At 44.0% G+C, this 23,204-nt stretch overlaps 1 protein-coding gene across 1 annotated transcript in view; it reads left to right on the plus strand.

The window, feature by feature from the left end:
• LOC147009327 (uncharacterized) overlaps nt 1-23,204 on the plus strand; it is a 254,071-nt gene that overhangs the window by 106,427 nt on the left and 124,440 nt on the right. Inside the window, exons 2-6 of the mRNA XM_085861178.1 lie at nt 1,270-1,332; nt 1,438-1,587; nt 9,167-9,229; nt 9,359-9,502; nt 12,465-14,531. Coding sequence (XP_085717304.1) covers nt 1,270-1,332; nt 1,438-1,587; nt 9,167-9,229; nt 9,359-9,502; nt 12,465-14,531 — 2,487 coding nt within the window. The remainder of the gene's footprint in view (nt 1-1,269; nt 1,333-1,437; nt 1,588-9,166; nt 9,230-9,358; nt 9,503-12,464; nt 14,532-23,204) is intronic.

Consider the following 23,204-nt stretch of genomic DNA (forward strand, 5'->3'; position numbering starts at 1 on the left):
TCGGCGCCGTCTGTAAAGTAAAACTGTGTAAGTGTTGCCGTTTGCTCGCGTAGTCGGTAGTAGATCTGCATTGTTGTGTTTCTTTTGCAATTGCTTTTGGTGCATAATTGTTGTAATTGTATATGTGTGCTATCAGTGTGCTGCGGAATAAATGTGAATTATGTTGAACTGTTTTTCCCGTTTCGCTTCGTCTTTTCTTTAATTGAATCTCCATCTTACTTCACGTAAATGGTTGGTAGTGGGCTAAATACGCCCGATGGTTAATCGGAACCGTCGAGGTTGACGATAACACCGCTCGGTTATCCCGATAGTATGGAACGGGTCGCTTAAAGTGGCCCGTGTCCGAAGTCGACCTGCGGCGAGGTGCGATCGCCCGGTCTACCCTCCGTGTGGGTACTTAGGTAGGTCGAATTTGGCGAACAACCCTATCCCATGCGGGGGGCCGATTGGCACGATCGTAGTGAGGCTGAAAGGCCCACCCGTGACTAGTTCCCGGCGTTAGTTCGAGAGGGTCACGACGGAATTGTCCGTCCAGTGGGCGACGTGCCGCGATTTGAGTTACGTGGCCGCTCGCACGCCGGCGGGCGCGAAGTCGCAACAATATATTTGGGTCCATTATTGATTCATTATATTTCTGACTCATGAGTGACTAGAGGGTTAAAATTATTATATCAAGTCACAGACGAATCAAACTTTACATTATTTTATGCATCGAACAAGAAAATGAAAATCAACAAACCAATCTGTCTGGTGGAGTCTGTCAGTGTGAACTGCCGGGCAGTCAGTCCTGCCACTTGTACACGAAATAGGCCGTTTTCTGGCACTTGCAAGTGGCTCAAATTTATATGTATCAGGGCCAGAAACTCCATGGTATAAATTCCCATCATCCTCCGACTCGTCCTCGGCAATATCAGAATGAAAACACTCAATTTCATCGCCGCTGAAATCACTCTTTGATTCGCATCTCGCCATTGTTCACATGTTGTTTCCGAATGTTCACGAAGTTTTCGGAGAACGTGACGTCATAGCATCTTCGGTAAATTCCGGTCTGTTTTTCGATTACTGACAAAAGTTTTTACTCAAAAGTCAATTTTAGCATATTTTGAGTTTCAAATGTAAGAAAATAATTGCCCAACGATTATTAATGTGATTACAACCTTCGAATCACGCGAAGTCATCAGCGACCCAAAACCTGCTCTTTAAAGTTGAGCTTGAGTGGGATGATGTGTTGATGAAAGTTGGTTTTGATGAGGTTGTTTTCATTTTCAGATTCTATTATGGAAGTGAAGGTGGAGTCCGAGTTCATTGATGATTCCTTCTCGCTTGTCAAAGGTCAAAACAACAACAAAATAATCTTCCTCTTATAAATCAACTTCAATGATAATAATACAAATAACTTTGTTGAGTAAAATAAAAATACTTCCGCATTGGTTGCAGGTTCTGCTCATCGGGTGAAGTCAGAAACTTTACATAGAAACTTTCTTCAGACTTCCCAGGATACTATGAGGAAACATCCCAGGATACTAGTAAAGCAGGAACCATGTGATTGTCCTTGGGAGTCCAGCAAAGTTGCTCAGCTGCTCGAAAGTAAGCCAATCTATGGAGAGAACATATTACATTGTGTTTACTTGTTCTTTGTTCTTTTGATAATGACATGATTTTGATCCAATCGCAGATTTAGATCTGAAATTGTATGCACCAAACTGTGCTTGTTTATATTAAGGCCCGGTCACACCTTGACGTTTTAGCCAGCGATGGCAACGTATTAAAATGTATGTAAAACGCTGGCTTACGTTGAACTTTTGATGTTTTTTTTTTAAGATTCAGACGTATTCATAGCGACTTGGTCTTATGTATAATGCATTGGTAATGGACACAGAACGTTTCGTTGTGTTATAGATAACTTATACCAACGAATGCTGAACCTGTTGTCGGCCTACACAACCGATGCCCAACGATAGTCTAACTTAGGCATAGCGCGTTGCACGCATCGCCGACGATGTCGTGACGTAGCCTATTAAAAGGCTGACGCACAACGATTCGAATCATAACTGCTGTAGAAATGGAAGTGTCAACATCGCGGTCACACCTTGGCGATCTTGCCAGCGTATGCCGACCTAAGAAAAATGTGTCTAAAACGTTGGGGCACGTCAAATACGGGATGAGTAAGTTTGGTATACGTGAGTAGAACGCTAAAGTACGCTATCATACGTCGTAGTAAGTAGAGTACGTCAAGAAATTTTAAACATGTTCAAAATTTTACGACGTACTCGGCGTATGACACACGTTCTGCATGCGATGGGGATAAGTTTTACACAGGATATGTGGACGCTTACACACGTCCACAAAGGCTACTTATAAGCTACTCATAAGTCGAAACACGTCGCGGTAATGTCTTTTTTACGCGAAACTTATTTCTAACTTATGTTTGACGTGCTTTGAACCAATTCTTTACGTAGTCCCAACACACATCGACGTATGTAGACGTATTCCAATGACGTCTTCCGGTCGACAAAAAAAATAAATTAACGTGTTTCTAGCTTACAACTGCCATATAAAGACGTGTTCCCAGCGGTTTTGGGAATTGGTATATAAAAATGCTGCTCATAAAAGGGGAACCCAACAGTGTTTTCGAGTCCTTTTTGAGTCGATGTCCATGTCAGCAGTATCAGTATCAGTATCAGTATTAGTATTAGTAGTAGTTTGTTCATGTTGGCAGTAGTAGGTGAGTGTGAGGGGGAGGGTGTGGGTGATGATGGATCGTCCTTGCGTCCGCGTGCCCATGGGTAGGAGACATCTTTTCACCATTGTTCGAAGTTCTTCGCGGCTAATTTTTTATGGGGCTTTTTCAACAATGAGCTATGGCTTGTTTTTACGATTTAGGTCTATTCATAACGGGTTGGACAAATGCACAATGAACTAATAATGTGCATAGAGCGCTTGGATTACTTATAGATACGATATACCAACGAATAATTATCGTGAAGCCGGCGTTCACAAACTATGCCCAACGATAGCCTAACTTATCCATATCGTGCGGCAGTTTATCTTTGCCGGTGACGTGGGGTTTGCTATTCATAGGCTGCCACTCAACGATTTAAATGGCTGCATCTCCACTATTGAAAGTAGACGCTTGCGCTCAACAATTGGATTTTTTTTACACTCAACGACTTTTAAACGGTACCACTCAGCTATTTTCATTGTTTACAATGAACGATTTAAATTGCTGTCACTCGCCTTTGTTTTTTGACGCTGGCGCTCGGAAATGTTAATCGTTTCTATTGAACGTGCTAAATCGCTCAAACCCCACTATTGAAAGTAGACGCTTGCGCTCAACAATTGGATTTTTTTACACTCAACGACTTTTAAACGGTACCACTCAGCTATTTTCATTGTTTACAATGAACGATTTAAATTGCTGTCACTCGCCTTTGTTTTTTGACGCTGGGGTTTGGAAATTTGAAGCGTTTCTTCTGAACGTGTTAAAACGCTCAAACTCGACTATTTTAAATAGACGCTGCCGATGGACAATTGGAATCATAGCCAAGCTAGACATCGAAGTGTGAACATCCTCGTCATGCCGAAGAAAAGTTTGAAGAATGCTGCAAATAAGTGTCTTGGCCGTGGCCGTGGCCGTGGACGCAAGGACGATCCATTATACCGACGTCTTTCAGCCTATGAGTAACTTAAAAGTAACGTCTGTCGACGTGTGGCAACGATCGCGTAACATGCCAACAACACGTTAATCATAGGTTAGAAATAGGTTTCGGGTACGCTAAACATTACCTCGGCGTGCCTCAACTTATGATTAACTTACAAGTAGCATGTGTTGACGTCTGTCAACGATGCCAGCGTAGCGGAACGTGTGAGTCATACGCCGGCATACGTCGTGAAATTTCAAGCATGAAAAAATTTGTGGACAACCAAAAAGTACAACGTCTAAGCCAACGTACAACGACGTATGGCAATGCTTTTCAGCGTGCTCTCAATGTTATCAAAACTTACCCATAACGTATTCAACGTGTGCCAGCGTTTTAGAAAAAAAATTCAAAAATCGGCATACGTTGGCTAAAACGTATGGGCCTTTAACTGGACAGGTATAGCGGTTATAAATAAAGTCCCCAAACATGTTGCTGTACTTTGTATTTCTGGACTTTACTTTGGATTAATTAGACACAGGAAGCTGAAGTTTGAAAAGTTTATTTCACCAATCCATGCAGTGGAAATATATTGTCGAGAAAGACCCTCATCTACCTGCCATTCCTCTGTACTTTCATTTCCTCTCATCTAATATGTACTTTAATTTTCTGTCGTACTTTTATTTATTTATCGGCCATGTGCTGTCGTGGTCACGGCGCTCAAGGGATATTTGTTTTTGTGAGGTCACAACGGCAAGTGCTCCTTATGCTGGAATGTCACATGGTATTAGTGGGGCCAATGGAGGAGCCCCAGTGAGGTCATGCGCAAAGCCTATAAAACCTGTTGCCTGGACCGCAGTGAGTCAGTCAACATTATGCAGTTGGCCTGCAGTTGCATTCCCAGCAATTGAGTCCAAATTGCCGCAAGAGGAAGTCAAAGCAGAGAATAGCCCTCAAGAGTGGAGTCGAACTTCGTGCTCCGTCGGATTCGGAGTGCACTAGGAAGACAAGCAAGGCAAGATGGTGCACCATTCTCACACCTTAAAATGAAGGAAGGCTGCCTTCCTCTACTTTATCATCCTTCTTTTCCCCTTGTTTTTTGTATTGTTCTGTTCCACGCTGTGGTTTAAGAATCAGTTCCAAGAGAGGTGTTGAGGCTGTATTTGTGTCGTGTGAGCAGTTATCGTCTGGTTCGTCTTTCTTACTGTCTGTGAAAAACACACTCCCAGCATTATTCAATTATCGTTTGAGGATATAACTTAATCACTTATGCATGAGCCACACTTTTTCCTAGAAATATCTGATCAGAATTTGGGATGCGTATTATCCACCAGAACTTTCACTATTATTATTATTATTATTATTATTATTATTATTTTCATATACAAAGTCAAGGCTGATGGTGGAGCAAGAACATAGAACTGATCAGGACATAACAGAACAAAAGCAACAGCAGAAAGAGAGGGAGGGGGATGGGTGGACATAGCAACAGCAAGTGTTAGGGGCAAATTAGAGGAAACATTGCAGAAATAAGGGATGTGTGGAAGAATGAGGATGAGGGGAGGACACATAGGGTGGACAATGTGGATGCAGAATGTAAAAACTGAAATTTTCGACAAATGTGTGATTCGGGTGAGTTAACGGGGATAGAAAAGATTATGGTTTTGGAATGGGGTCAACAATGAAGAACACGAATGATCTGAGATGGTGGTAAACAGCTGTCTTGAAGACCTGGAAGGAAGAATGAGACTGAACAGAATGTGGAAATTAGTTTAATATGCAGGGAAAAATAGGAATGAATGAGTGGAGGTAAGTTGTGATTCAGGAATTTGGGGGTTTCACCAGAAGGGTGAGTCAGGTCAGGTAAAATTCAGGTTAGATTAGACCTGTGACTTGCTACAGGTACCATGTAAACCTGTGCTAACCAGTGTCATAGTATAGTCAGGTTGTCGGCGACTAAACCGTCTCCCCCACCAGATTTCCTGGTGAGGAGGGTGTATGGAAATGGACACCCAGCAGGATTAAAAACAAAACCTGTCAAAGGGCGGAGGAGCTCCTTGCGAGCCAACGGCCATCCATATTTAGTGCCCTACTGTGTCTGCGGATGTCCTCCTGCAGTTGGGTTACTTTTTATTAGGAGGCTGGTGGCAAGATTTGCACTCCAGCCACCGTAAAACCCTTCATTCTGAAAAACGTACTGAAAGCACAAATAAATTTTAAAAACCCACTCTGTGGGAGTACCTCCTGTGCAGCTGCCCTCCAGAGGGCAGCTCACTGGATGACGGGATTGAGGTGAAATCTGCGGGACCCCTACTCTTTGATGATGGGAGGAAAACCACAGGGTAACCTTCCCGGGTCAGATTGCAGTAATGTGTGTCAGGGTTGTACTGAGGTGTCCACGAGAAGGCGGTCTCCTTGGGTTAACCTGAGGCGGTTCATTCGGGTGGGTACCTGGAATATCCTATCCCTAAGAGAGGATGATCACCTGTCTGTGTTATCATCTGGGTTCAAGCGTTTTGACATCGGTATTGCAGCACTCTCTGAGGTTCTGAGACCGGATTACGGCGAGATCATGGCAGGTGCTTACACCTACTATTGGTCTGGTCGCTCTGATGATTGCCATGCCCAAGAAGTTGCTGTAGTTGTTTCCAATAAGCTGACTCGAATGATAATTGAGGTAATACTGGTGAACGAGCAGATAATGAGATGAAGGATTTGTCACTTCTTGGGTGTCATTTCCATGGTCTCTGTACATGCTCCGACTGAGGCGAGTGATCTCACTGTGAAGGACACATTCTATGCCACGTTCGAGTCTGTGGTTGATCAGTACCCCAGGCAAGATACTCTTCTCGCCTTGGGGGATTTCAGTGCATTAACTGGAACTCATCAGTAAGGTTATGACACATGTATTGGTCCCCATGGGTCTGGAACTGTGAACAAGAATTGTAGTTCCTTGACTTTGCAACAAGTCATGGACTTAAGGTGGCTGGTTCATGGTTTCAGCGCCCACAGGCTCATCGCTGGACTTGGTATTCCAATGCTGGTGGTGTGGCAATGGAGATTGACCATGTGCTCGTTGATGATTGCTGGAGGCTGATTCAGAACTGCAGGGTCTACCAGAGTGCTCAGTTCTTCAACACTGACCACAGGCTTCTTGTAGCAACTCTGAAGTTGCAGCTCAAATCCAGGAGAATAGTACCATCCCAGCCTCGGCTGGATGTTGACAAGCTCCGGGATAAGAGGGTAGCTGAGGAGTTTGCGAACAGGCTGAGTGGGGATTTGGTGGGTCTGGGTGTTTTTGGGAATCCTGAGGAGTTGTGGAGTACCTTCAAAACCACCATCCTTGATGTTGCTGGTCGATGTTCTGAAACTCATCAGAGGGCGAAGAAGAATTTTGTCTCTCAAGGGACACTGAATACCATTGACCAGAGTCACAGGCCCAGGCTGAATGGCAGAGCTGAGCTGTTCAGGGAGTTGAGGCGTAAAAGTATACGTGCGCTGAGGGTGGACAAGGAGGCCTATTTGCGAGGAATTTGTGAGGGGGTAGAGCATCACCTGTGGTCAAGTGATTCTCGTCCTGCTTCCAGGGGAATTTGGGAATTGCATTCATCCAAGCCCTTCCCTCAGTGTGCTGCAGTTAGAGTGGAGGGTGGTGGGCTATAGACAGTGGAGTCTGAAGTGAAGGCCCGCTGGGCCGATTACTTTTAGCGGCTGTACCAGGCTGATCCCCCAGCTGTCGAGTTGGACGTCAGGGGTGTTACTATCCCAATTGCTGACCCTCCAATCAACTGTGATCCACCTTCATTTGTGGAAACACGGACTGCGGTAAACCGGTTGAAATGAGGTAAAACTTTTGGCATCTGTGGCATCCATGCTGAACTTCTCAAGGCTGGTAGAAATGCTGTACTCGTGTCATTGCATGCAGTTCTGTGCTCTGCTTGGAACACAGTTATCATCCCCACTGAATGGAAAAGGGGCTTTGTTGTCCCTCTCTAGAAAGAGAATGGTGATCGCCAGAACCGCAACAACTACCGAGGGGTGATGCTGCTCTCCGTGCTGGGAAAGGTCTGTGTTTGGATAATTCTTGACAGGGTTCGCCACCACCTGCTTGAGCACCAGCGTCCACGGCAGTCAGGCTTTACACCAAAGAGGTCAATGACTGACCGTATCCTTGCTCTTCGGGTCCTCACCGAACGCAGACGAGAGTTTCGGCAGGGGCTGCTTGCAGCCTATATTGATCTCTGTTGAGCATTTGATTCAGTGTTTCGGGATGCCCTCTGGAGGATTCTTGGTCTTCGTGGGGTGCTGTCAGTACCTGTGTGGGAGGGTGAAAGTCTGAGTCCTGCCTCTCACCTTTCTCAGCTTCACGCTGTCGAAAACATGGCATTTAGGATCATTGGTATCTCCCACGATGAGGCTGCGTCTTTGGGATTCTCACTCTCTCACTGCAGGCAGGTTGGTGGTCTTTCTGTCTTCTACCTTCTCTCTCCGGCCACCCCCTCCCCCCACCTGCTTTGTCTGTCCCCCATATTTCCGCAGGGCGCTCGAGGTCGGCCAGCAACCCCCTTCTGGTAAAACTACCAAAATCAAGATTCACTGCTCACCTTCACTCTTTGATTCCTCTTTTTCCCTGCCTTTGGAACAAACTCCCACAATCTCTTCAATCCCACTCTTCCCTCCAGGTCTTCAAAGCAGCTGTTCACCACCATCTCTTATCTTCCCCCATCAAAAACCATGATCTTTTCTATTCCTGCTAATCCACCCCAAATGCACCTCCTTCAAATTCCCTGCTTTCCTTTCCTGAAAGTCCCTGTCGTGTCCATCTTGTTTACCCTGTGTACTCCGCCCCATCCCTCTCCCTTCCGCAGATATCCTCATGTCTCTGTTTCACACTGTTTTTTCCTTCTCTCTCCCGCCCTCTTGTCTCCTGCTCCCCTTGTTGTATGTTCTGTGTATTAGTTCTCTTACGAACCTCGACAGTGTTTTAAAAATAAAAATAAGAAAGGTATTGTCATCACACATCTTCCATCCATCCGTACGTTCATCTTTCCATCTGTCTCCTATTTTGACTTCTCCGGTCAAACCCCTGGGCTGATCTTGTTGAAATTTGGCAGCAACATTGCTCTTGTGACTGGTAACAGTTATTGCTAAGCTCTTTCCTAAGGTAAGAAGCCCGAGGCCTATACATACTGTCGTTTGAAGGCCCGTGACACTTATCCTTTCGATATTTGATGATCGTTTTAACAATCGCTTTGTTTGTGTTTCACACCGAATGGAAAATGCCAAAGGTAGGGAATTGCAATTGTGAATATGATAGGCTCGACGATGTGTTAGGCCTGAACTGCATGAAAATAAAGAAGGCGGATGTTGGCATCAGTCGTTCTAAGCCATAATGACGTCCCAAATGTAATGATGTAGCGTAACAGACAGACAGACAGACAGACAGACAGACAGAAAACTGCCGCTACTTTAAAATATAGATGATGTTTTTATGGAAGTTGGTTTTGAAGGGATGTTTTCATTTTCAGATTTTATTGTGGAAGTGAAGGTGGAGCCCGACTTCGTTGATTATTCCTCCTCGCTTGTCCAAGGTCTGAACAACAATAACAACAATAGCAACAAACTTCCTGTCATAGTTTATTGTGAATAATAATAATAATAATAATAAAACAAATGCATGCCAAAGTAAAGAAAAAAACATACTGTTCCATGGTTTACAGGTGAAGCTGATTTGGTGAAGTCAAAAACTTTTCAAAGTAACTTTCTTCAGACTTCCCAGGATTCTTTGAGCAATGAGGGTGTAAAGCAGGAACTTTGCGATTCTCCAACCACAGAGCTGAGCAAACCTGCTCAGCAACCCGAAGGTAAACCAAGATACATAGAAAAAAAGCGTCATGTGTTCACAATGTTTCATTTCTTCTTTTTATGATTAAATTATTTCATTCCAACCTTGCAGGACAGACACATTTAAATTGTGTGCACCCAAAAGGGCTTGGTTAAAAGAAGGAGACTATGTATGAATATAAAATACCCAGAAAATTTTCTGTACTTTGTGTATTGATGGCCCTCACGATTGATCGGACATATAAAAGTTTTAATTCTGTGTTTCACAAATGCACACTGTGGAAATAGCATACCAAGTGAGATTACTGGGACTGGTCAGGTGTGAAAGACAAATTTATGACTGTAATCATGTGGTACAATATGTACATTCAAGATCGTTGCATTATTTTAGACAAGTCGGTCACAGTCTTTCAAAATCCTCCCACTAAGCTCTGTACAGTGGCCTGTAAACCTGAGCTTATTTCATGATGCTTTGAAATCAAACTTAATATATAGAGTCTTCACGAACGACTCCAAAGTCATAAAGCGAAAAAATGCAGATAAAATGTGAATAAATAAGATGGTCCTCAGCTACATAAGTATTCAACCCATTTGCCTAATTAATGCTAAATCACTTCAGGAGCAAATTATTTGTTTGAAAGGTTACAAAATAAGTGTAATAGGTTTCAACTCTATGTCATCAGTGGTTCAACTGAAAAATTAATCTCCTCACTTATCTAAGGAGTTTTAAGGTGCAACTCATTTGGTCAACCAACAAGGCAAGACCAAGGAGACCAAAGAGCTTTCCAAAGAAGTCAGACATAAAGTGGTGGAGAAGCACCGTTCAGGAGAGGGTTAGAAGAAGATTTCAAAGTCACTCATTATCCCTTTGAGTATGGTGAAATCCATCATTAAGAAGTGGAAGATGGATCATACTTCTCAGACTCGACCCAGATCAGGTCGCCCATCCAAACTCAGCAGCCGGGCAGGCAGGAAACTGGTTTGGAATGTCTCTGTAAATCCAACAATAACTTTGAAAGATCTGCAAGGCTCTATGTCCAAGATGAGGGTCAGTGTTCATCAATCAACAATATCTTTCCCTTGCAAAGCTGGCCTCTCTGGACAGGTGGCAAGAAAGAAGCCATTAGTGAAAAAGACGCATGGATTTGTGAAAAAGCATCTTAATGATACTGCAAGCATGTGGAAACGGTTTTGTGGTCAGATGAGACAAAAATTGAACATTTTCGTCTGAGCTCAAAGCGTTACGTCTGGCGCAAGTCTAGCATTGCACATCACCCAGTCAACACCATCCCTACTGTCAAGCATTGTGGTGGCAGCATCATGTTATGGGGCTGCTTGTTAGGATAGAAGAGACGAGGGACGGTGCAAAGTACAGGAGAATCCTTGATGAAAACCTGCTCAAGTCAGTCGTGAATCTGAAACCGGATAGGAGATTCACATTCCAGCAGGACAATGATCCGAAGCACAAAGCCAAAGCCACACTGAAGTGGCTGAATAATAAGAAAATAAATGTTCTTGAGTGGCCCAGTCAAAATCTTGACTTGAACCCAATTGAACATTTATGGCGAGACTTAAAGATTCCAGTCCATCGACGATCCCCATCAAACTTGGCAGAACTCGAGCAATTTACCCGTGAAGAATGGGCAAAGATTTCACCATCTCATGTTGCAATGCTGGTCGAGGCCTACCCCAAAATACTCATAGCAGTCATTGCTGCGAAGGTGTTTCCACCAAGTACTGACCGAAGGGGCTGAATACTTTTGCAACCAGTGAATTTTGATATGTACATGTTTTTGTCGGTATTCCTGACATGTAACCTCTTTCAACTATAAGTGTTTAGTTTGATCTCTTCAGTTTGGAATAGAAAAGTTCATTTTGAAAAATTGTTTCGCCATAATTCGAAATTCATCTAAATGTGACATTGGTAAGACGTGAATACTTTTGCAGGCTACTGAAGTGCTACCCTCACCTCCAGCAACTTTGGATGATTTCCTGCGGAAAGGAGTTCGTTCAACAACTCAGTAATGAGACAATCTCAAAGACATCTACTTTCCTGCTGGTTCCTTCACTGCAACGTGCTGAGGCTATACCCTTTCCTTTAATATCTTAGATCAGTTTTAGTTAGTGGAAATGAAAATTCACACCATATATTGGAAGTGTCACTTATTGAAGACGATCTTGTGGTCCGACAGCATTTTGGATTCCATTATATTCTTGACTACTGATTGGACGTTACTGTTTCAATGAAAGACAATTCTTCACATGTCATCGACCATCTGATATTACCAATGACAATTCCTCTGCCGATTGACAAAGATACAGTGGTTGTATCTTCAAATCTTCGATACACTGTGTCGATTGAGCGAGGCACACCGTCGACTCTGAAAATCGTTGAAATTTAAATTAAAAAACTGGTCTAACAATATATAAAGTCGCTGTACTTGTCTGGTCCAGCCAAAGTGTTTTTTTGTGTGGCGTATATAGAGCCTCGCGGCACTGAAAATGCCATTAAAACGAAAAAAAGAAGAAGCAGAAGAAGAAGTCTTCACCGAGAGGTGCTTGAAATTCAAGTGCGCGATAGACGCTGTCATAGCAACTTATATGGAGGTCTATATGGACATGTAGAATAAGGCAAAGCAGACAAAGATGACCTCCTTCTTCACAAAGCCTGATGACCTTGACGACCCAAAGCCAGGAATGTTGACTTCATCTCAATAACCTCCAACGTCTTCAATCGTCATCATCATCATCATCATGCACAATTTTAAGTGTTTTTCATTTTTACGACTGGAGTTTAGGCAAAAAAAGTCGATACATTTTCGAGTTGGTTCCCCTAACCCTATTTTTCCTCCAAGGGATTAACTTTGCTAATCGCGGTATTGCCCAACGCGGGAAGAACGTAACCCCCGCTAATGGGGTGGGTACTGTTGTATTTCGAAGTTAGTCTGAAATTATGATGCTTTTTGTGACCTGTCTTTGCAGAGAAACAAATCAAACCGGTTTCTTGTTCCAAGTGCTCCCAGTTGTTCAACACAAACGTTTCCAATCAGCAGATGACACAGACTGTTTGTCAAGAAACTGACAAGTTCAGCAATGTGTCATACAACCACGGTTTTAAACGTACAGACGCCCTCAAGAATATCCAAGGAAGTGAGAGACCACACACGTGTTGTGTGTGTGACAAACCACTTGCTCTGTCATCGTCAAAACTACATCAAAAAATACACACAGGTGAAAAGCCATACATGTGCTCGGTGTGCAGCAAGGCATTCACTTTTATATCCGAATTGAATATGCATGAAAAAATTCACACAGGCACAGATATAGATTACAACCAACGTGAGGAGCCATACAAATACTCTATGTGCCTGAAGGCCTTTACTCGTTCATCAAATTTATATGGTCATCAAGAACTACACAGTGAGAATAAACGTGAGAAACCCTACAAGTGTTCTTTGTGTCCGAAGGCCTTTGCTCATTCGACAGGTTTATCCAAGCATCAAAAATTGCACACAGGAGAGAAACCACACCAGTGCTCACTATGCAGCAAGGCTTTCACTTTTATCTCACAATTGAAAAGGCATCAAATAACACACATTGATGAGAAGTCCTACAAGTGTTCTTTGTGCCCGAAGGTCTTTGCTCATTCGGCAGGTTTATCCCTGCATGAAAAATTGCACACAGGAGAGAAACCACACCAGTGCTCATTCTGCAGCAAGGCTTTCACTTTCATCTCACAATTGAAAAGACATCAAAAAATACATTCTGATGAGAAGCCCTATAAGTGTTCTGTGTGTAACAAATCATTTCCCGTGTCGTCTGCTTTGAAGCAACATCAAAATATACACAGTGGAGAGAAGTCATACAAGTGTTCTTTGTGTCCTAAGGCCTTTGCTCAATCGGCAGGTTTATCCAAGCATCAAAAATTGCACACAGGAGAGAAACCACACAAGTGCTCTGTGTGCAATAAGACATTTTTTCATTCAACCCACTTGTCAGATCATCAAAGAGTTCACACCGGTGAGAAGCCGTACAAGTGTTTCATGTGCAATAAGGCGTTTTCTCGTTCAACACATTTGTCTGCACATCAAAGAATACACATTAGAGCAAATGGAGATAACAACCAACGAGAGAAGCCCCAAGAGTGTTCTGTGTGTGACGAATCATTTACCGTGACAGCTTTCAAACAACATCAAGATATACACAGTGGAGAGAAGTCCTACAAGTGTTCTTTGTGTCCGAAGGCCTTTGCTCAATCGGCAGGTTTATCGAAGCATAAAAAGTTGCACACGGGGGGAGAGAAACCACACAAGTGTTCTGTGTGTGAGAAGGCTTTCGGTCTCGAGTCACATTTGAAAAGACATCAAAGAATACACTCTTGTGAGAAGCCCTACAAGTGTTCTGTGTGCAATGAGGCTTTCTTTTTTATTTCACATTTACGCTTTCATCAAAGAATACACACTGGTGAGAAACCACACAAGTGCTCCGTGTGCAACAAGGCTTTCGCTTGCATATCAGAAATGAAAATGCATCAAAGAAAAACCGGCGAGAAGCCATTCAAGTGCTCTGTGTGCAATAAGGCGTTTTCTCGTTCAACGCATTTGGCTGGACATCAAAGAATACACACGGGAGAGAAGCCTTACAAGTGTTCTGTGTGTGACAAATCATTTCCCGTGTCATCAACTTTAAAACAACATCAAAATATACACAGTGGACACAAGTCCTACAAGTGTTCTTTGTGTCCGAAGGCCTTTGCTCAATCGGCAGGTTTATCGAAGCATCACAAATTGCACACAGGAGAGAAACCACACAAGTGCTCATTCTGCAGCAAGAATTTCAATTTTATTTCAGTATTGAAAATACATCAAAGAATGCACACTGGTGAGAAGCCCTACAAGTGCTCTGTGTGCAATAAGGCGTTTTCTCGTTCAACACGTTTGTCTGCCCATCAAAAATTGCATACAGGAGAGAAACCACACAAGTGCTCTCTGTGCAAGAAAGCTTTCACTCTTAATTCAACAATGAAAAGACATCAAAGAACACACACTGGTGAGAACCACACAAGTGTCGTGCGTGCATTAAGGCTTTCTTTGTAGTCGCAGGTCTACAAGAGCTCCCTGTGGTTGTTGTCGCTGTTGTTGTGCTGGTTCTTGTTGGGGTGTCTATTTTTGAAATGTGCATCCATTGGTCAAACAGCAGTCAGACCCCACCCACGTTTGTCATTTGACTCCACTCCCCCATGGCGCACAGACAAAATAATATGGCCGCCATTTTGGTTTTCTGGTGGGCCTAAGACATCAGGCTGGTAGGCGTCCTCACTGCCAGGTTTGTTGCGTCAAATTTCCTTTGGCTTCATTTGGTTCGAGTGTTTCTCACAATAAGGGACACCGAAAAATCGAATCATGTCGAATAAAAAATTATTCGTAAGTTTTAAGTGAGCCCCGTCAGCATGCATGGTACGTGCCTCCCTAAAGCCGTTCCTGTGGCAATTTTGAAAAAACAGCATCCAATTTCCATAGGCTTTGTTACCTCACGATGCAGTCCACATGCGTCTCTTGTTACCTCTTCCACAACTGAGTAAAACGCGCTTCACTCTTGATTAAAACTGCACCATCACTTGGCGAAAGTGGTCTGCTCAATGTACGTGTTGTTTTTGAAAGTTTTCCCCATCAACTTTTGTGCACAATTTATTTGCTCTACGTCAAATAATTGTACAGTTAAGCTAAAAGCACGAATGAGAGGTCACCACGTCCTCCCATAATTTGTGTATGCATGGGGAGGTGGGGGGGGGAGGTTTGGGTGTTTCCAGTGGAATTATGTAACACGATTAATCAATGACTATTTTCTTACCGATACAATAGTCACAGTTTTTGCATTCACATCTTACACACAGTGCCTGTAGAAATACTACACCCCCTTTCAAATTTTTCACCATTTGTTGCCTTGTAGCCTGGAATTACATTGCATTAAATCAGACTTTTTCCACCTTTATTTACACATCATAACCCACAACTTCCAAATCAAAAATAAATTCTACAAATTTCAGAAAATTAATGAAAAATACAAAACAATAATATCTTGGTTGGATAAATGTCCACCCCCCTTATAATAGCAATTGTAAATTAGTTCAGGTGTTACCAATCACCTTCAAAATCACACACCATGATAATTGGCCTACACATTTGTTAAATTGTAGTGATTCTGATTATTTATACGAATAAATGTCAGTGTGTGTGTGTGTGTGTGTGTGTGTGTGTGTGTGTGTGTGTGTGTGTGTGTGTGTGTGTGTGTGTGTGTGTTGTTCATGAAGTATAACATATTCTCTGCTAACTCCCCTACCCACACTATTCCCACCTTCGCTCTCTTTGTCCCGTTCTCGTTCCACCCCAAACAAATACAGCATCCTCCCACATCTCTCTCTTTCTGTCTTCAAACGTATATGGATGTTGGCTATCTCCATACATGTCTGGACGATGGTTATTTCCAGACAGTGGTTATCTCCAGATGTGTCCAGATGGTGGTTCTGTCGGAACGGACCCTCCCCTCACACTGCCTTACCTTTCCCTCCCATTACGCTGCCTTCCCTTGACGGATCTGGACGGTTGTTATGTCCATATGGTGGTTATCTCTGGACATGTCCAGACGGTGGTTATGTCCGGACGGACCCTCCCCTCACACTGCCTTACTTTGCCCTCCTCTCTCGCTGCCTTCCCCTGATGTAACTGGATGGTGGTTATGTCCGGACGGACCCTCCCCTCACACTGCCTTACTTTGGTGCTCACCTCATGCTGCCTTCCCTTGCCCTCTTCTACCCTCTCCTCATGCTTCCTTCCCTTGCCCTCCTCTCATTCTGCCTTCTCTTTCTGCAGCCCTCCTCGCTCCCCCCCTCCTCCCTCACTCCCCCACCCCTGCTCGCTCCCCCCTCCTTCCTCGCTCCCACACCCCCGCTTCAATCTCCCTCCCCTCACCCTATTCTTCCTTTTCTCTCCCTCCTCTCTCCCTACGCTCTTTCTTACCTCCCCCCCCTTAATACTCCCATCAGCAAAGCAACAGGTTATATTTGCTTGTTTCAGAATAAAATCAGCTGTTCCTGTAGGTTTCCTCGACTGGGTAGTGCATTTCACAGCAAAGACTCAACCATGAAAACCAAGGAGCTTTCAAAAGACCTCTGGGATAAAGTTATGGAAAGGTACAGATCATGGGATGGGTAGAAAAATATTTCAAAGGCCTTGAGTATCCCTTGGAGCACAGTCAAGACGATCATTAAGAAGTGGAAGGTGTGTGGTACCACCAAGACCCTGCCAAGATCAGGCCATCACTCCAAAACTGGATGACCAATCTTGGAGGAGACTGATCAGAGAGGCTACTAAGAGGCCAATGGCCACTTTGAAAGAGCTACAGGCCTTTATGGCAAAGACTAGTCACTGTGTGCATGTGACAACAATATCCCAAGCACTCCCTCCACAAGTCTGGCCTGTACGGTAGGATGGCAGTAAGGAAGCCATTACTTTAAAAATCCCACATTGAATCCCATTTGAGGTATGCAAAAAAATCACTCTGGAGATTCTGAAGCCATGTGGCAAAAAGTTTTGTGGTCTGACGAAACCAAGATGAAACGTTTTGGCCTAAATGCAAAACATTATGTTTGGCGCAAACCCCAACACAGCACATCATCCAAAGAACACCATCCCTAATGTGAAGCATGGTGGTGGCAGTATCATGTTATGGGGATGTTTCTCATCATCAAGGACTGAGGTACTTGTCGGGATAGAAGGGAAAATGAATGGAGCAATATACAGAAAAATCCGAGAGGAAATCCTGCTGCCTTCGGCAATAAAGCTGAAATTGGGACGGACGTTCACCTTTCAGCATAACAACAACCCGAAGCACACAGACAAAGCTACACTGGAGTGGCTAAGGAACAAAAAGATAAATGTCCTTGTTTGGGCCAGTCAGAGCCCCGACTTATATCCAATCAAAAATCTGTGGCACAACATCTACTTTTTCATTTATTTATTGAGTAAAATGATCCAACATTCAATTTCTTTGTCGGAGAAAGGATGCGAACCTTTACATTCAGTCACTGGTGGCACCCCCTCGAGCAGCAATAACTTTCACCAAATGTTTCCTGTAACCCTTGACCAGTCCTGCAGATTGGCTTGGAGGAATTTTGGCCTATTCCTTCTTACAGAATTGCTTCAACTCAGATATTTGTGGGCTTTCATGCATGAACTGCTCGCTTCAGGTTCTGCCGCAACATTTCAAATGGTTTGCGGTCTGTACTTCGACTTGGCCGTTCAAAAATGCAAAATCTCTTCTGCTTTAGCCATTCTGTTGTCGTGTTTATGATCGTTGTCTTGCTGCATAACCCACTTTCTGTTTAGCTTCAGCTCCTGGACGGATGCTCTGACATTCTCCTGTAGAATTTGCTGGTTCAATCCAGAATTCATGGTTCCATCAATGATGGCAAGCTGTCTGGGTCCTGAGGCAGCAAAGCAGCCTCAAACCATGATACTCCCACCACCATGCTTCAGGGTTGGGATGAGGTTCTTATGTTGAAATGTAGTGTTTGGTTTTCGCCAAACATAACGTTTCTTATTCAAGCCAAAATAAAGTTCCACTTTCGACTTATCTGTCCATAGAACATTCTTCCAATAGCCTTCTGGATCATCCAGGTGGTCTTTAGCAAACTTGAGATGGGCGGCAGTGTTCTTGGAGAGTGATGGTTTCTTCCTTTCGATCCTCCCATGCATACCATTCTTGTTCAGTGTTTTCCTGATGGTGGACTCATGAACACTGATATTAGCCAATGCAAGCGAGGTCTGCAGATCCTGAGATGTTACCATGGGGTTCCTTGTGACCTCCTGGATTATTGTACGCCTTGCTCTTGGTGTGATTTTCGTTGGACGACCGCTCCTGGACAGAGTAACAATGGTGTTGAATTTTCTCCAGTTACACACAATCTGGCTGACCGTGGATTTATGTAGCCCAACATCTTTACAAATGGTCTTGTAACCCTTTCCACATCGATGAGCATCGACAACTCTTTTTCTGAGGTCCTCAGAAATCTCTTTTGATCGGGGAATGACACGCTTCCACAAACCTGTGTGGCGAATACCAGACTCTGATGGTGACGAACGAAGTTTATGTTTTTCAGACAGGGTAGGGCCAACCAAACTCACTCCTAATTGTCATCCCATTGATTGAAACACCTGACTGTAATTACCCCCTTCATTGAGCTCATTAAACTGGAGGTTCACATACATACTTTTTCTGACAAAGAAATTGAATGTTGGATAATTTGGCTCAATAAATCGTGTACTATTTGTTTAATCAGGTCCTCTTTATCTATTATTAGGACTTGGATGAAGATGTGATCATATTTTAGGTCAAATTTATGCAGAAATACAGGAAATTCTAAAGGGTTCACAAACTTTTTCTCACCACTGTAGGTCCAGAGGGAGGGCCCTGATCTCATGTCTGATATTGAGGGCCTCCATCCATTGTTGGGAGAGTAGAATCAGCATGTCTAAGGTGGAGTGACTAAAGCTGAATCCGAATTGATGATCTGAGATGAGGTTGTTGGAGAAAAGGAATGATTTTATGTCAACCTGTGATGATGAATTCCACGACCTTGCTGGTGATTGGAAGTAAGCGAATTGGTCTGTATTTAAGGGGATCTGTTTTTGCACCTTTTTACCTCATGCTGTGATGTTGGCTGATTTGCATGGAGATGGAAGATGACCTATGGTAAATGACGTGGTGAAAAAGGCAAAGAGAGGAAGCGCAAGAGCAGCAGAGCAGGTTTTTAGGACACATGAAGTGATGCCATCCGGGATAGTTGCAGTCAGAGTTGAGGGTTCTATGCCTGGTCTTGCCTTAATGGTTAGGATGGCAGGCTTGGGATCCTAGGGTCCTGAGTTCAAATCCTGCTTGGCCGTTGATTTAATACCCGATGGGGTTGACTCAGCCTGTCATCCTTCTGAGGTCGGCAAAGTGAGTACCAGCTTGCTGGGATGATTGAGCCATTTGAGTATCCTGCGTCGGAGTGGCGACCCATCCAGGATTGTGCCCATTATCCCAGGAGACTGCTTCGGCAGCACCAACGCTCTGTACTGAGTATGGTCCCGATGGATGGAGTTGAGGGTTGCCAGAAACTTTTCCACCTTCTCAGGTGCAAAAGACACAGAATTCAGGAGCAGTTGAGTATGACTGGGAAGGGTGGGTACAGAGAGAGACAGCCAGATAGAGACAGACAGAGACAGAGAGAGAGAGAGAGAGAGAGAGAGAGAGAGAGAGAGAGAGAGAGAGAGAGAGAGAGAGAGAGAGAGAGAGAGAGAGAGAGACAGAGAGAGAGACAGAGAGAGTGCTGGAGAGAGAGAGAGAGAGAGAGAGAGAGAGAGAGAGAGAGAGAGAGAGAGAGAGAGAGAGAGAGAGAGAGAGAGAGAGAGAGAGAGAGAGAGAGAGAGAGAGAGAGAGAGAGAGAGAGAGAGAGAGAGAGAGAGAGAGAGAGAGAGAGAGAGAGAGAGAGAGAGAGAGAGAGAGAGAGAGAGAGAGAGAGAGAGAGAGAGAGAGAGAGAGAGAGAGAGAGAGCGCTGGAGAGAGAGAGAGAGAGAGAGAGAGAGAGAGAGAGAGAGAGAGAGAGAGAGAGAGAGAGAGAGAGAGAGAGAGAGAGAGAGAGAGAGAGAGAGAGAGAGAGACAGAGAGAGACAGAGAGAGAGAGAGAGAGAGAGAGAGAGAGAGAGAGAGAGAGAGAGAGAGAGAGAGAGAGAGAGAGAGAGAGAGAAAGAGAGAGAGAGAGAGAGAGAGAGAGAGAGAGAGAGAGACAGACACAGAGACAGAGAGACAGAGAGAGACAGACAGACAGACAGACAGACAGAGAGAGTTTTGAAGCAAACACAGAATTGAGGCATTCGGCCTTCTCACGAACGGAGACTGTGGTGCCATTTGAAGTGAGGGAAGGGGTGGAGGGAAAGTGACACGCTTGACAAGGTGCCACTAAATTTTAGTGGGATACTAATTTGAAATCTCATTCCTGAAATTGGACAGATATTGTTTTCTGTCTCTCCTGAGAGTCGACACACAGTAGTTGCGAGCTTTGTGGAATGATCAGAGGTTTCCTTTGGTTGGATTTGCCTTCCAGGAGGAGAGTGCAAGTTGTTTAAAGCCAACTGCCTCACCACAGGATCCAACCTACCATGGGTGGGGAGAAAGGTAGGATAATTGAAGACGAGATGGAATGAAACTGTGCATGAGAAGGAGCACGTTTCTGTGGAAGAATTATCAGGCCGAATTATTATCAGGGGCAGTAGATATGGGAGAACGAAGAGAGATGGCTGCTTGCATTCCCTGCCACTGTACTTGAGTCAAATGGCAGACTCGCCTGCATTGAGGCAGGTCTGTGAGAATAGCCAGAGAGACGTTGACTTACATAAGCATCTGATCAGATGAATTCGTTGGAGCAGATGAAGAGCAGGAGGCATTTGTGGGAAAGTTAGTCATCACCAAGTCCAGAAGGGAGGATTTGCCATTTAATTGGGAGAAATCCAGGTTGGAAAGTTTGCAGATTGAGTCAGTCCAATGGAGTCGCAGAAGTCCTTTGCTGATGTGCCATGGCTGGCGAGAAATGTACCAACACCCAACCAATGAGCACGGTGACCATTTAAATCACCTCATATGAGGAAGAGAGTTGGGATGAGTGGTTAAAGGTTTGTCCATGTTGGCTGAGAGAGAGAGAGAGAGATGCAGATGGAGTGGTCACTTTTAGGATGGTCCAACACACAGATGAACAAGAGGTGGGAGCAGAGGGGAAACAATAGAGATAGAAAATAGGAGAGTGTTGAGGAAACAGAAGCAAGATACCCGGAATTACACCCAGGACCAAGTAGGGCACACTTTATATCAGAGGAAGGCCTTGAAATAGGCGTTCAGGCCATAACAATCTGAAACGAATAGCAAAAAACAACTAAGGAATTAACATGAAAGACAGTAAACCATCAAATCACACCGGTTCCACCATCACAGGTTTCGGCCAATGGCGGTTTCTGAGTTGAGGCTAATCATCGTTTGCGTCCGTGTGTATGATTACCTCCGATTACGAGCCTTCTGTTCTTTCTCATGCACCGTTTTTCATGAGCCCAAACTTAAAACGACGGACAAAACCAGTTGTCCCAAAAGGCAGAGAAAGGTTATAACGTTGTGTGAAAAAATTGAGTTGTTATATTAGGTTGGCAAGAGGTGAAAGTGCGGCTTCTGTGGGCCGCTATTACGGGATCAATGAATTGACTGTGTGGTTCATCCATGAAAGTTAATCAGATGTCTGTGCAAGTGTTGTCACCAGCGCTCTGCAAAGCATAAAGTGTCATTCCAGTCCTATGATCCTCATATTGAAAGGATAGAAAAAGCGCTTGATGTTTGGATCGAGGACCAAACATAGAAAAAGTGCCTTTGAGTGGACTGGTGATATTGGAGAAAAAATAGGACTTGGCATCCTGAAGCTCACCTGGATCAGGAGCAACAGTCACTCAAATCGCCTACAGACCCCCTTAGACGCTGATTGTTTTTTTTAATGTCGTGAACAAACTTTGGTACATCATGGTGATGAAGGTTGTGGTCATGTTTTATCGAAATTGTGTGTGTAGTTTCGGAGAAGAGAGCAAATGCCTATTTTTTTGGGGGGGGGGGTAAAACCCCAGCCCGTAGACCACCTTAATGAGTGCACATTTTCATGCAGTCCATACACCTTCGTTCAGCCTTAGGTATGAAGCTTGTAGCCAAGTTTCATCAAAATCGTATGTTTAGTTCAAGCAATAATGACTGAAGTGTTTACAAACTGACGGACTGACTCACTCACCTATGGACATCGCTCGATCGCATAAGCTCACCTGACGGAAGTCCAGTTGAGCTAATAATTGCGGATTTACCAACATTTACACGGGCACTCAGGGCCGAAGGCTCCAGTTCAACCACAGCTACCCACAAGTTCCAAACCAGCACAGGCTGGTTGGAGAAATTCAAAATAAGATTCGGCCTCCATCATGTAAAAATTAGTCAGGAAAGCAGCAGCGTCAGACCATGATGCTACCCGCTGCAGCTCATGGAACTAATTGAGGCAAAGGGATTTACGCAGGAGCAGGTTTTTAACGGACGAGAAAAGATTGTTCTGGGAGAGGATGCCATCTGATACCTTCCTCTCCAAGCAGGAAAGATCTGCTCTGGGGTTCAAGGTAAGGTGGTTAAGGATCGTCTTGCCATTCTCTTTTGTGGCATTGCTGCAGGCGACTTCGTCGTGAAGCTAATGTTGCTCTTCCAGTCGCTGAATCCCCCTCCCCGCTCCCCATGTCCTGCTACCCCTCCCATCTCCCCACTCCAACAGCATCATCATGATCATCCTGAGCTAAGTCTTGTGGTTTGTATTTATGGCGGAGTGGGTAATATTCTTACCCTCACCCACCTCGCTGTTTTGTAAAAATCACCTCACTGTTTTGGAATAATTTAAAAAGGTAAAACTCATGTTTATTTTTATTTTATACTGTATTTATTTTATTTACATGTTTATTTCAATGTTACCTCACCACAGAGGTGTTGGCGTAGTGGTTATTAGCAATAGTTTAGCAATATTACGACACAAGCAACCATGAAAATGAGTAGTTTATTCTCTGCAAGAAATAAAAGTTATTGGAAAATTTAAAGATGAGTTGGGTGGAGCAACCTTGAGTGAAT

The sequence above is a fragment of the Eptatretus burgeri genome, chromosome 17, assembly GCF_056783735.1.
Source record: "Eptatretus burgeri isolate ZD-2024b chromosome 17, Ebu_testis_v1, whole genome shotgun sequence".
Taxonomy (NCBI): domain Eukaryota; kingdom Metazoa; phylum Chordata; class Myxini; order Myxiniformes; family Myxinidae; genus Eptatretus; species Eptatretus burgeri.